The sequence below is a fragment of the Bison bison genome, unplaced genomic scaffold (genome assembly GCF_000754665.1).
Source record: "Bison bison bison isolate TAMUID 2011002044 unplaced genomic scaffold, Bison_UMD1.0 scf7180017864146, whole genome shotgun sequence".
NCBI classification, from domain to species: domain Eukaryota; kingdom Metazoa; phylum Chordata; class Mammalia; order Artiodactyla; family Bovidae; genus Bison; species Bison bison.
Genome location: NW_011494718.1, coordinates 5,765,615 through 5,779,400, shown reverse-complemented (window position 1 = coordinate 5,779,400; position 13,786 = coordinate 5,765,615). Strand labels below are relative to the sequence as shown.

The following is a 13,786-nucleotide window of genomic DNA, read 5'->3' as shown; positions in this document are numbered from 1 at the left end:
ATCTCTGATTTTCTTGAAGAGATTTCTAGTCTTTCCCATTCTGTTGTTTTCCTCTATTTCTTTGCATTGATCGCTGAAGAAGGCTTTCTTATCTCTTCTTGCTATTCTTTGGAACTCTGCATTCAGATGTTTATATCTTTCCTTTTCTCCTTTGCTTTTCACTTCTCTTCTTTTCACAGCTATTTGTAAGGCCTCCCCAGACAGCCATTTTGCTTTTTTGCATTTCTTTTCCATGGGGATGGTCTTGATCCCTGTCTCCTGTACAATGTCATGAACCTCATTCTATAGTTCATCGGGCACTCTATCTATCAGATCTAGGCAGTGCTTCAAACAATGCCTGACTCATGAGTACTCAACACATCAGCTGCTGCTTTTATTAAGTAACCCTATCCCAATTAAAATTTTATCAGTTTAAATAAATATGAATATATATGAATATCCTACCTCCTTCTTTTCTGTCTATATCATTCCCTTAAGAAGAGAGAAAAAAATCTTAAATGGTTTAAAATGAGAACAATTTCCAGCTCAATGATGGAACTGTAGAACAACAGGAAATGAATAAATGCTGTTCTTGTTAAGAGCTACTGTTGTACAATTGTTTAAAAAGTGCCAACATTCCTGCTTCTTATCATTTTAATTTGCTCTAGATTTCATCAGGTTAACCTGACCAAAGTAGAGAGAACACATCAATTCCGAAGACAAAGGCTTAAGGTCACAGGAGAAGAAAAACATTCAGAGAGAACAAAATTAATATCTCAACTATCTTGATTATTGATGAAAACTTCTAACTGGTAACTCTTAAATGGACCATGATAATCAGATTTTAAAAAGTGGAAAATGAGGGAAAAACCATTTTAATAAGAACTTTCTTTCCACTTCACTTCAAATTTTACTCTGTGGGCAAGGCACACAGAGTATTAAGATACAAACTGTACTGAGATGTGAATATAATATCTGTCAGATACTCCCATCAGTATAATCTACTGGGTCAGGTTTTTCAGAGTTTCTGTTTGGTCAAGCCAGATAGCACATTGCAATCCCTGTCTGCCCTGCTTCCTTTTCCACAGTTTTTCCTAAACTGTGCTTTAAAGACTTAGGTTTATCACAGCCTACTTGTCGAAAGCACTCTAGCATCACGGGGCAATTACACATTTGTCTCACCAACTTTTTCTAAGGAACAGGGGTCTTATATATACTTTAGGACAAACCTCTGGACCAAAACCATTTTTAAAAGTTACATTTACCATGTACTTCCTGTAGAGAGGGTGTCCTGGTTTGGGGCGCGGGGGCAGTACTGGATCTTGATTTTTAAAGACTTGACTCTTGGCTTTTGAGAGTCCAGGTGCCAAGTTACTTGGTTTTTTCTGAAGATCCATGTCAGAAGAAGACCGATTAAAAGGCAGCTTTTTATTTGATGTTCTGGTTGCTGGAAGTTTAGGGGGAGGTGGTCTCTCAGGGGCCCCCTTGGGAGGAGGCTGTCGAGCTGGTATGACTTTTCCATTTACAGGCCTGAAATTCAATGTGGCAGCTGTGAGTCAGTGTTTGATTGATAGTAGTTCTGCTTTGTCCTTTCTTACACACACACACACACACACACACACGCACGCAGCTTTCTGCTAATGTAACACCATTTACTGAAACATGCAGGGTATGCTATTTTTCAGCAAATGACTGCTGCATTAAACATTATATTATTAGAAGAAATGCCATGATGTTCCAGCTTCCTCTTATCTTGCACTAGAGATTCATTAGTTCAAGACAAACAAGCATTTACTATCATGAGCTCTCTAAGGCCCCATTTGCTCTTAAACACACCATGACTGTTTCAGAAAACTAAGCACTTTCTACCAAAGCCTGAGATGAAAAGCTTATAATAAGATATCATGTAGATGTGATGGGGTCTTCTAGATTATTAGGAAGGGAAAAACAAACTCTAATGTTCATGTCCTAGGAATCATTATTAAAACTCTAATTTAGATTAAAACAAAGAAAGCTAATTCTGAAAATAGAAAGCTAATTCTGAAAATAGGATAGCAATACCAGCTCAATGGATGTGAGTTTGAGCAAACTCCAGGAGATGGTGAAGGACAGGGAGGCCTGGCATGCTGCAGTCCATGGGGTCAAAAAGAGTTGGACACAACTTAGCAACTGAGCAACAACAACAGAGATTCGTGTGTGTGCTCTGTGAGTGGTTAGATTATGCTAAACAAGAAACAGAGATGCCTACAACCTGCTGTCAGAAGTAGACTGTGGGCTAGTGGCCTGGGGAACTTTGTGACTTATTTCTGAAAAAAGATAGAAGGCCAACAACATGGGGAAAAAGGTCTGGTCTTGGAGTCATTAGATTTTCTTTAACTGGCTTTTTAGAGGTTTTCCCATGCTTACCTACCTGGGTGGCAACCTTGGGGGTCCTCGCCCAGAACCTCCTGATTGACCAGCAATGTCAGATTCCTGAAAGAATCAGAGAATGCTTTTTAGTTAAGGTTAATCTGAAACAAGAGCTTGTCAAGAGGAATTATGGACAAATTTTTGGCTAGATCTGTAAGTGGAAATGTAGCTGAGTTACAGAAAGGAGATTAAAAGAGTCTTCTAGTCTCGGTCCTCACTGTCCCTGTCACAATGCAACTGAGGAGAGAGAGGAAGAGGCCGGGGTCTGCTGCTGTGGACCACGGCCCACCCGACGGCACTGGTGATGACACAGCCAGCACGTTCTAAGGAGGGAAGGAAGATGCTTAGCTCGTGACAGCTTACACAGCACCAACTTAAGCAGGCACTGCAGGGAATTCTTTTTAAATATGGCATTTATTTATCCCATGACAATACTTAAGATATGCAGTGCTCCTAGCTTAAACACACAGTAAGTGGGGTGGTGATTAGTTTGTTTTACCTAGAAAAGCCAAATCTCTTATACTGGCTGGTTTCCACATTGTGTGATGTGTTTTGAACTGGAAGGAAGTGGGAACATAACAGAAACTTAAGAAGTGGCCTGAAAGGAGAGCATGTGAGTAGGAACAGACAAGGCTTGAGAAAGCAGAGAGCTTATACCACAGGAATCCCTTAGAAGTGGAGTAGCCCTCATAGTCAACAGAAGAGTCTGAAATGCAGAACTTGGATGCAATCTCAAAAACGACAGAATGATCTCTGTTCATTTCCAAGACAAACCATTCAATATCACGGTAATACAAGCCTATGCCCCAACCAATAATGCTGAAGAAGCTGAAGTTGAATGGTTCTATGAAGACTTACAAGACCTTCTAGAACTAACACCCAAAATGATGTCCTTTTCATTATAGGGGACTGGAATGCAAAGTAGAAAATCGAGAAATACCTGGGGTAACAGGCAAATTTGGCCTTGGAGTACAGAATGAAGCAGGGCAAAGGCTAATAGAGTTCTGCCAAGAGAATGTACTGGTCATAGCAAACACCCTCTTCCAACATCACAAGAGAAGACTCTACACATGGACATCACCAGATGGTCAACAATGAAATCAGACTGATTATATTCTTTGCAGCCAAAGATGAATAAGCTCTATACAGTCAGCAAAAGCAAGACTGGGAGCTGACTGTGGCTCAGATCATGAACTCCTTATTGCCAAATTCAGACTTAAATTGAAGAAAGTAGGGAAAACCACTAGACCATTCAGGTATGGCCTAAATCAAATCTCTTACGATTATACAATGGAAGTGACAAATAGATTCAAGGGCCTAGATCTGATACACAGAGTGCGTAAAGAACTATGGACTGACGTTCGTGACATTGTACAGGAGACAGGGATCAAGACCATCCCCAAGAAAAAGAAGTGCAAAAGGCAAAATGGTTGTCTGAGGAGGCCTTGCAAATAGCTGTGAAAAGAAGAGAAGCAAAAGGCAAAGGAGAAAAGGAAAGATATAAGCATCTGAATGCAGAGTTCCAAAGAATAGCAAGGAAAGGTAAGAAAGCCTTCTTCAGTGATCAATGCAAAGAAATAGAGGAAAACAACAGAATGGGAAAGACTAGATATCTTCTTCAAGAAAATTAGAGATACCAAGGGAATATTTCATGCAAAGATGAGCACAATAAAGAACAGAAATGGTATGGACCTAAAGGAAGCAGAAGATATTAAGAAGAGGTGGCAAGAATATACAGAAGAACTATACAAAAAGATCTTTACAACCCAGATAACCACGATGGTGTGATCACTCACCTAGAGCCAGACATCCTGGAATGTAAAGTCAAGTAGGCCTTAGGAAGCATCACGAAGAACAAAGCTAGTGAGGTGATAGAATTCCAGTTGAGCTATTTCAAATCCTCAAAGATGATGCTGTGAAAGTGCTGCACTCAATATGCCAGCAAATTTGGAAAACTCAGCAGTGGCCATGGGACTGGAAAAGGTCAGTTTTCATTCCAATCCCAAAGAAAGGCAATGCCAAAGAATGCTCAAACTACTGCACAATTGCACTCATCTCACACGCTAGTAAAGTAATGCTCAAAATTCTCCAAGCCAGGCTTTAATAGTACATGAACCGTGAACTTCCACATGTTCAAGCTCGATTTAGAAAAGGCAGAGGAACCAGAGATCAAATTGCCAACATCCGTTGGATCATCGAAAAAGCAAGAGTTCCAGAAAAACATCTCCTTCTGTTTTATTGACTATGCCAAAGCCTTTGACTGTGTGGATCAACAAACAAACTGTGGAAAATTCTGAAAGAGATGGGAATACCAGACCACCTGACCTGCCTCCTGAGAAATCTGTATGCAGGTCAGGAAACAACAGTTAGAACTGGACATGGAACAACAGCTGGTTCCAAATCGGGAAAGGAGTACATCAAGGCTGTATATTGTCACTCTGCTTATTTAACTTATGTGCAGAGTATATCATGAGAAATGAAGGGCTGGATAAAGCACAAGCTGGAATCAAGATTGCTGGGAGAAATATCAATAACCTCAGATATGCAGATGACACCACCCTTATGGCAGAAAGCAAAGAAGAACTAAAGAGCCTCTTGATGAAAGTGAAAGTGGAGAGTGAAAAAATTGGCTTACAGCTCAACATTCAGAAAACGAAGATCATGGCATCTGGTCCCCTCACTTCATGGCAAATAGGTGGGGAAACAATGGAAACAGTGACAGATTTTATTTTTGGGGGCTCTAATATCACTGCAAATGGTGACTGCAGCCATGAAATTAAAAGACCTTTGCTCCTTGGAAGAAAAGTTATGGCCAACCTAGACCGCATATTAAAAAGCAGAGACATTACTTTACCAACAAAGGTCCATCTAGTCAAGACTATGGTTTTTCCAGTAGTCGTGTATAGATGTGAGAGTTGGAGTATAAAGAAAGCTGAGCACTGAAGAATTGATGCTTTTGAATTGTGGTGTTGGAGGAGATTTTTGAGAGTCCCTTGCCCTGCAAGGAGATCCAACCAGTCCATCCTAAAGGAAATCAGTCCTGAATATTTATTGGAAAAACTGATGCTAAAGCTGAAACTTCAATACTTTGGCCACCTGATGCGAAGAACTGACTCATTTGAAAAGATCCCGATGCTGGGAAAGGTTGAAGGCAGGAGGAGACGGGGATGACAGAGGATGATATGGTTGGATGGCATCATCAGCAGTTGGTGATGGACAGTGAAACCTGGTGTGCTGCAGTCCACAGGGTCACAAAGAGTCGACACGACTGAGCAACTGAAATGAAGTGAACTGAACTATACAACTAGAGCAAAGGGGTTGATGTGCTGAGAAGATTTTTGGAGGAAAGAGCAAAGGGACGTGGTGTGAAAAACAAGAGCGGGAGAGTTGGAATGTTTGGCCTGAAAGTAGATGAGAGAAGTTGGAAGTGTGGAGATCAACAGGAAGACTCCTCTAGAAGGGGTTCAAACTGTGCTAATTAAATAAGTTTTCTGAACATGTTATTGCCCAGGGACTGGGTAATGAATATAAAACATGGAAAACTTTTTCAGATCATCTGTTGAATGAGAAGTTAAAGGCTCTTAATGCCAAGACTTCTATTCTTTATTTTAAGGGAAAAGTCCTCACTAAATTCTTCTAATTCTAATTGAGTCTCTTTTTTCAACTTTCCTACTTTCTAAGCCCTGACCACTGACATCCAGGACATAATATTTTTCCAATACCACCTGAGGGGAGGGGAATGCTAGGTCTTCAAAATGACATTCCTTTTTTTTTTCTGTAAAGGAGATATAGCTACAGATTGATAATCTTTGGGCTAATTTGGCCTCTTTTCCCCCTTCTCATCTTACAAATGAGTTAAAACTCACTTCTGTGATTTGTAATTCACACTGAATATTTACATCTTTTCCTTAAATGCCAAATGATTAATTGCTAATAGCTGCGATCATCTGAATATGTTTCAATGTTTTATAATCCCATTTTAAAAAACAAATTAAGCTTGCCCTTAAAACTTGGTTTCACTAATGAGTTCAGTTAATGTAGTGAAGCAAGTCACCAGCTCATAAACCCTGCAATATTACAAACCATCATCCATGCCTTATAAATACACTGCCTATATGCTTCCCAACAAATCTTGCTATGATACCTGAAAAACTCATTTACTTCTTTGGCCACCTTTAAAACTGAAACAAAGAGAAAAACACTCAAGCTGATAGGTAGGAACTCTTGTATCTTTTCTTCAAAATTACTTAATAATTAAGGGCAGATTAAAAAAAGATGTATAAATTTGACATAGAAAATTATAGATGATGTACTTTAATAAAGACATACCACACAATCCTAATCTTCTACCAAATATTAGCTGCAGTTTTCTCTGGGTGGTTTATATATCTTTACGGGAGATCTTAAATATCTCTCTAATTTCTCAATTTTGAATTATCAGCAAAAATAAATCAGAAAAAAAGGGAGCATACTCGAATCTTCCAGGGCTGTTCGGCACATTCCAGAAGGCACTGCTGCAGTGCACAGACTTCGTGTACTGAGAGGAGGGGCTTGGTTCCCGCAGGGGCCACGGTCTCAGCATCTGAGTCAAGTTCGGGTTTGTGCACAGCTTCTGCTGACAGTCTTTGGAAGATTACTGATTAGGGATTTCCTGTTCTTCAATATTCCACACATGCAGGGAGCTTCTCTGTACTGGCATTGTGCAGTTTTTCTCTAGCTCTGACACCCCTGAACTTTGACTTTTGATGTGTTGGGCAAGCATTTTAGTTCTGGGCGAAGTTGGTGTTTCTGTTTGTACTGCCCCACAGATGCCATCTTTTTGTTCATCTTCCTTGGGATGGTTTCTTATGTTCAACTTAAAAATAATTCCAGCCCCTTCCCCCCTTTCTTGCTGTATATTCAAAAGACAGACATTTCTTCCAAAACCGCATTCTTGTGTGCTAGAATCACTGAGCAGCCTCTGCAGATGTGCCTTCTCTTCTTTCTCCAGGCACTGATACCACTTCTCCCATCCTGAACTCATCAGAGAGCTCCTGGGCTGCAGCCGAGACGCCTTGACCCTCTGGGCCACGTCCCCCAGCTCTCTTCCTGCGCTGGCTGGCAGACCCTGGATTTCCACAGAGGAGTGTGCTCCTGTGACAGAATGGCGCCACTGCCTCCTGATGTTTCTCACCCTGGAGTCCCTTATCGTTTAAGTGAGGACTGAGATTTTGCAAGGACAGCCATCTTGTCATGAGTCGGAAAATTCCCTGGCTCTTAAGGCAGGAGAAGCAGTAGAGGGTCTTTGTTCTGCGCCTCATCAGGAGACTTACCTGTCAAAGACCCTCTCCACGTGGGTCATCACACTGGTGACACATTCTTTCCAGAGATCTTTCCCCACACCTGAAGGCTTTCTGGCCTCTGGTCTAAAATTCACTCAGTAATTGTCATTCTTAAAACAAAAGGAATTTCTCAGTCATAAATTTCTGGCCCTGGAAATCTATGTGCGTGACTTCAGCCAAATCATTTAACCTGTGATCTCTTTCTCTTTCTTCTTCCTTCAGACCCAGCGCGTCTATTATGTACGCATTCTTTACCGCACAGCACAGGGGGCTCGGAGCTCCCCCTCCCCACCCTCTGTAAACACTGCAGGGCGGGATTTCTGTCATGCTAGTCACGTGAGGTATAAACAGTTATGAATAAAGTTTCCTCTCCAGATGGTTTAGTTTATTCTGACTTCCTTTTCTTTCTTCTTTTTTTTTCTATGTTGGAGTTGCTCTGTGGATTGCTTAACACCAAATGGAGTAATACTTAACATTTTAATAGAGCGTTATGGTTGATAAGGCCCACGACTCAGTGAATGCTAAGTATATCCACTCGTCATCGTCTCGCTCCATTCTACTACCCTTCAGTAACCTTCTCAAGTAACTTTTTCTCCATGGAAGTATGGGATTTCCCTCATTCAACAACTCTATGGCAGGAGCTCTAGCATCCTCTTTTGGGTTTTCTTGGCCCAGTTTTAATAAAAATTTATTACCAAGTACTTTGAAATGCAAGTGATCACTAAATTTTAATCCAGCCTACAGGAAACTCTCATTAACTTGATATTGGCTAATTCAATTTAATGGATCCATCAAAGAAATTTCTCTTCACTAGATGATTAGATCAGTTTGCATGTATAATAAGCAGAGTTAATTCACAATGTAAAACTATCATGAAATTTGAACTGAAAATTTGGCTCAAAGACTTTAAGAACTGGTTTCTTTTGAAACAAACTATAAAGATAACCTAGGAATTTCAAAAAGTATGGAATAATGGTATTGAAGTTGTAATTTTTTTAAAAATGTGTATATATTTAACCTTTTGACCACCATCTGTTAACAAGCACATGCTAAAGCACTATTTTTAAAATTAAAAAATAACTTTCTCCTAAATTTCAGATGAACAAATGCTCATGATTACCTTAAAATGATGTGATTCATTCAGTATTTCAAATATAATCTGATCACTGAATTAAATCTGTTTTCACAACAAAGAGCCAGTACAACCAAAAATGTAAAAAATAATAAAAATTTTAAAAGACAATATACTGGTATAGGGCAAATTATTTTATGATGAGCCTAAGTCTTTTATCCTATATGAATTTTTAAAATATTAAATAAGTACATGGAGCTTAGAAAATGGTTTGTAATAAAGGTTTTATCTGACCAACAGTAAAATAATTTAGACATCAGCTGAGTACTTAAAATTAGTGTGTAGCTTAGGACAACCTATAATGACCACTTACCAAGTTTCTAGTTCTGTCAGCATTACCAAGCTTTCCAGATACTGTGCTGAAGGTGTTTCCGATAGGTTTTTCAGTAGGGAGAGGAGGTGGGCTCTGTGGATCCTCTTCATGTAAACCTGGAAAAATAACAATAATTAATCAGTAATTTCTAGTCTTCAAGGGTTTCACAGGATGGAAAGACTGCAGCTCGCTTCCTTAAGAAAATGTCCATACACAAAAAGAATAGACAGCTAAGCAATGAGAAAGATTTCCTGACAAATCTCAGAAAATCGATGGGTTAGCAGCCATCAGTCAGTTTTACCCAATGTTTCATCAAGAGTAAAAATGATACTAAACAATTACAACAGTGAGCCAGCATTTGTTGGAACCTTCTATGGGCCAGGCATTAGGTTAAGGCACTTTATCCATATGCATTTCTCTAACCAACATCTATCTAAGTGCTAGATCTGCTGAGCCCACACTAGCTAGTAGCCACTATGGCAGTTCGAACTTCAATCTTAATTAAAATTAAATAAACAGTTCAGTCCTGCAGTTGCATGGAACACACTGTAAGTTCTCAGTAGCCACATGTGGTTATTGGCTACCATATTAGACAGCACTATGCTAGATAGCATTGCATCCATTTGACAGATGAAGAGACTGAAGCTGAGAAGAAAACAAATGAACTACCCAGGTCTTGCTTCAACAGTACATGAACAGAGAACTTCCACATGTACAAGCTGAATTTCCAATATCCACTGGATCATAGAAAAGAGCAAGGAAATTCCAGAAAAAATCTACTTCTGCTTCATCGATTATGCTAAAGCCTTTGACTATGTGGATCACAACAAACTGTGGAAAATTCTTAAAGAGATGGGAATACCAGACCACCTGTGAAACCGGTATGCAGGACAAGAAGCAACAGTTAGAACCGGACATGTAACGACGGACTGGTTCCAAATTGGGAAAGGAGTACGTCAAAGCTGTATATTGTCACCCTGCTTATTTAACTTACATGCAGGGTACATCATGTGAAATGCTGGGCTAGATGAATCACAAGCTGGAATCAAGATTACCAGGAGAAATATCAACAACCTCAGGTATAGAGATGGTATCACTCTAAGGGCAGAAAGTAAAGAGAAGCTAAAGAGCCTCTTGATGAAAGGGGAAAAGGAGAGTGAAAAAACTGGTTTAAAACTCAACATTCAAAACACTAACATCACGGCTTCTGGTCCCATTACTTCATGGCAAATAGATGGAGAAAAAATGGAAACAATGACAGATTTTATTTTCTTGGAATCCAAAATCACTATGGATGGTGACTGCAGCCATAAAATTAAAAGACAGCTGCTCCTTGGAAGAAAAGCTATGACAAAGCTAGACAGTGTATTAAAAAGCAGAAGCATCACTTTGCTGACAAAGGTCTGTATAGTCAAAGCTATGGTTTTTCCAGTAGTCATATATGGATGTGAGAGTTGGACCATAAAGAAGACTGAGCACCGAAGAATTGATGTTTTTGAATTGTGGTGCTGGAGAAGACTCTTGAGAGTCCTTTGGACAGCAAGGAGATCAAACCAGTCAATCCTAAAGGAAACCAAACTTGAATATTCAATGGAAGTACTGATGCTGAAGCTCCAATATTTGGCCACCTGATGCAAAGAGTTAACTCATTGGAAAAGACCCTGATGTTGGGAAAGATGGAAGGCAATAGGAAAAGGGGATGACAGAGGATGAGACAGTTGTATGCATCATTGGCTCAATGGACAAGTGTTAGAGCAAACTGCGGGAGATGGTGAAGGACAGGAAAGTCCGGCGTGCTGCAATCCATGAGGTAGCAAAGAGATGGACATAGCAACTGAACAACAAAAACATCCAGGTGTTGATGCTAGTAACAGTCAGACCACAGCTTTGAACCCAAAAGTCTATTCTCATTGTAATAAGCCTTGCTGCTTCCTAATAGGTGGTGTGTCCAACCCTCCCCCGATCCAAATAATTAAATGTGCTTTCCAATTCATCAGCTCCAGATTAATGGGCTTAATTGCTCTCATTTGACAAGCAATATCTTTACATCCAAATTATATCCTTAACCCAGAGATAGTGTACCAACTTAGTATAAAAAGAAGAAAACAAAGATGACCAGGCTTAATTTGTGATAGCTAAGTAAAAGCTGTGTGCAAAATACTTGGAGAGAGGATGATGGTAACACACTAAAGGAGGCTGAAGCCACCTTTTACTGGTTAAGGCATTTAAAGGAGATGGGAATCTTTCTCATTCAAATGAACACTGTCTGCTTCCATTTCACATGAAAAACTTCCAACAAGAGGATGAGTTCCTGTTTTATTCACAGACAGGGAAACACTCACAAAGGAGGAAAGTACCTAGGCCAGCTACTAGGAAATCGATGATACAGAGACAGGCAAGCCTTCTTGGTGAGAGGCAGGGCTGCCGTACAGAGACCGTCCAACTCAGTTGTCATCTTGAAGACTCTCTCTGTGTTGTAGTTTCCTTATTCTTACACAGAAATAATGAATCACTTAGGATACATTGTCGTGACAAAAACCCGAAGGGTACAAAGTAGTAAGAACATGAACTGTGGTGTTGGAGAAGACTCTTGAGAGTCCCTTGGACTGCAAGGAGATCCAACCAGTCCATTCTAAAGGAGATCAGCCCTGGGATTTCTTTGGAAGGAATGATGCTAAAGCTGAAACTCCAGTACTTTGGCCACCTCATGTGAAGAGTTGACTCATTGGAAAAGACTCTGATGCTGGGAGGGATTGGGGGCAGGAGGAGAAGGGGACGACAGAGAATGAGATGGCTGGATGGCATCACCGACTCGATGGATGTGAGTCTGAGTGAACTCCGGGAGTTGGTGATGGACAGGGAGGCCTGGCGTGCTGCAATTCATGGGGTCGCGAAGAATCGGACACAGCTGAGTGACTGAACTGAACTGAACTGAACAGAAAGTAGAGAGGAGATAGCTTACTGGAAGTAAGGGACGTAGTAATTATCTGATGTGGGTACGTGGGGGAGGTGGAGATTTTCGATTTCAAATAACGTGGTCAGCGGAGGACTCAATGAGAAAAGTGCCATTTGAGCAATGACCTGAAAGAACAGTGAAGAAGGAAGCTATGCAGATATCTGGGGAAAGGACATCTTAGTCAGAAGAAACAGGTCTCCAGGGGAAGAAGCTGACAGGTTCAGAGGAAGGAGTTTTGCACCACAAAGCTGTTTGTTTCTTTTCTTATCCATTCAAAGTTTTTTGGACACCAAGTCTTATTTTTTTTTCCTCCACGGCATATATGCATTGCTTACTAATTGTAGTAATAAAATTTGAGGGGACTGTGTTTTTTTGGCTATGCCTTGTGGCATATAAGATCTTAGTTCCCCTACCAGGGATCAAATCAGTGTCCCTTGAAGCGGTAGCACAGAGTCTTAACCCCTGGGCCACCAGGAAAGTCCCTGGGGAACTAGTTTTTATACAAATAGAAATAATTCTCTAGAAACTAGCCCTTCCGTTCTCTTACATACAGCAGTACAGAACTCAGCTTTCTAACAGCTCCTGGAGCTTTGTCAGGAGAATAAATAAAGGTACTCCTCCAATATGTCTTTTTCAGGATTTCAGGACTGCTGACCCAATTTACCAGCATATAGAAAAGAATAAGCACCTCAGGACTGAGTTACAAGCGTGGCCCTTGATGGCCTAGAAAGTTGGATTTGGGGAAGGTTCCCACCATTTCCAGAACAGATAAAAGAATACGGTTTATGCTGAGCACCTGTTTCCCTTCTGGGAATCTGGAATTTTGGTACATAACAGAATTTCTACAGGTGCCCATGCAAACAGCCCCCAACAAAACCCCTGGGTACTGAGTCTCTAATGAGCTTCCTTGATTGACATTTCACAACTGAGGAGACTGAGGAACATCCTGTGCAACCCAACTAGGAGAGGACTCCCAGAGGCTTGTGCCTGGTTTCTTCCAGACTTTGCCCCATGCACCTTTTCCCTCTGCAGATTTTGCCTTCTGGTAAATCACAGTATGCTAAGTTCTGTGAGTCCTCCTAGCAAATCACCAAACATGGGGGTTTTGGGGACCCTGACACAACAGGAGAATACATTTCAATGTACAAGTTGTATTCCTTGAAGCCACATGAACTTTGGACAATATTTATTATCATTATATCTCACAAGGCTTATTAAAATCCCAAACACTTTATAATAAGGTAACAGCAAGCAAGCAGACAATCCAATGAGCTGTCACGTGGGCTATATCCGTGAGTTATATCATGCTGTCAAAAGAAACACATTACCAGTTCTTTAGTCTAAAACTACTATATAACTTCCTACGAATCTTCAACAGTACATGAATCATGGACTTCCAGATGTTCAAGCTGGATTTAGAAAAGGCAGAGGAACCAGAGTTCAAATGGCTAACATCTGCTGGGTCATCAAAAAAGCAAAAGAGTTCCAGAAAAACATCTACTTTTGTTTTATTGACTATGCCAAAGCCTTTGACTGTGTGGATCAAAAAACAAACTGTGGAAAATTCTGAAAGAGATGGGAATACCAGACCACCTGACCTGCCTCCTGAGAAATCTGTATGCAGGTCAAGAAGCAACAGTTAGAACTGGACATGGAACAACAGACTGGTTCCAAAT

At 40.5% G+C, this 13,786-nt stretch overlaps 1 protein-coding gene across 6 annotated transcripts in view; it reads right to left on the bottom strand.

Annotated features, from left to right (window-relative positions):
* Positions 1–13,786, bottom strand: part of SH3D19 (SH3 domain containing 19) — a 110,092-nt gene that overhangs the window by 23,366 nt on the left and 72,940 nt on the right. For all 6 annotated transcript variants that reach the window (XR_825339.1, XM_010840756.1, XM_010840753.1 and 3 more), the window contains 3 exons: positions 9,155–9,270; positions 2,390–2,451; positions 1,245–1,509 (listed from right to left, as the gene is read on the bottom strand). Coding sequence is in view for 5 of the 6 variants with exons in the window: in XM_010840756.1 (XP_010839058.1) it covers positions 1,245–1,509; positions 2,390–2,451; positions 9,155–9,270 (443 nt within the window). In the remaining variant the exon portion in view is untranslated. The remainder of the gene's footprint in view (positions 1–1,244; positions 1,510–2,389; positions 2,452–9,154; positions 9,271–13,786) is intronic.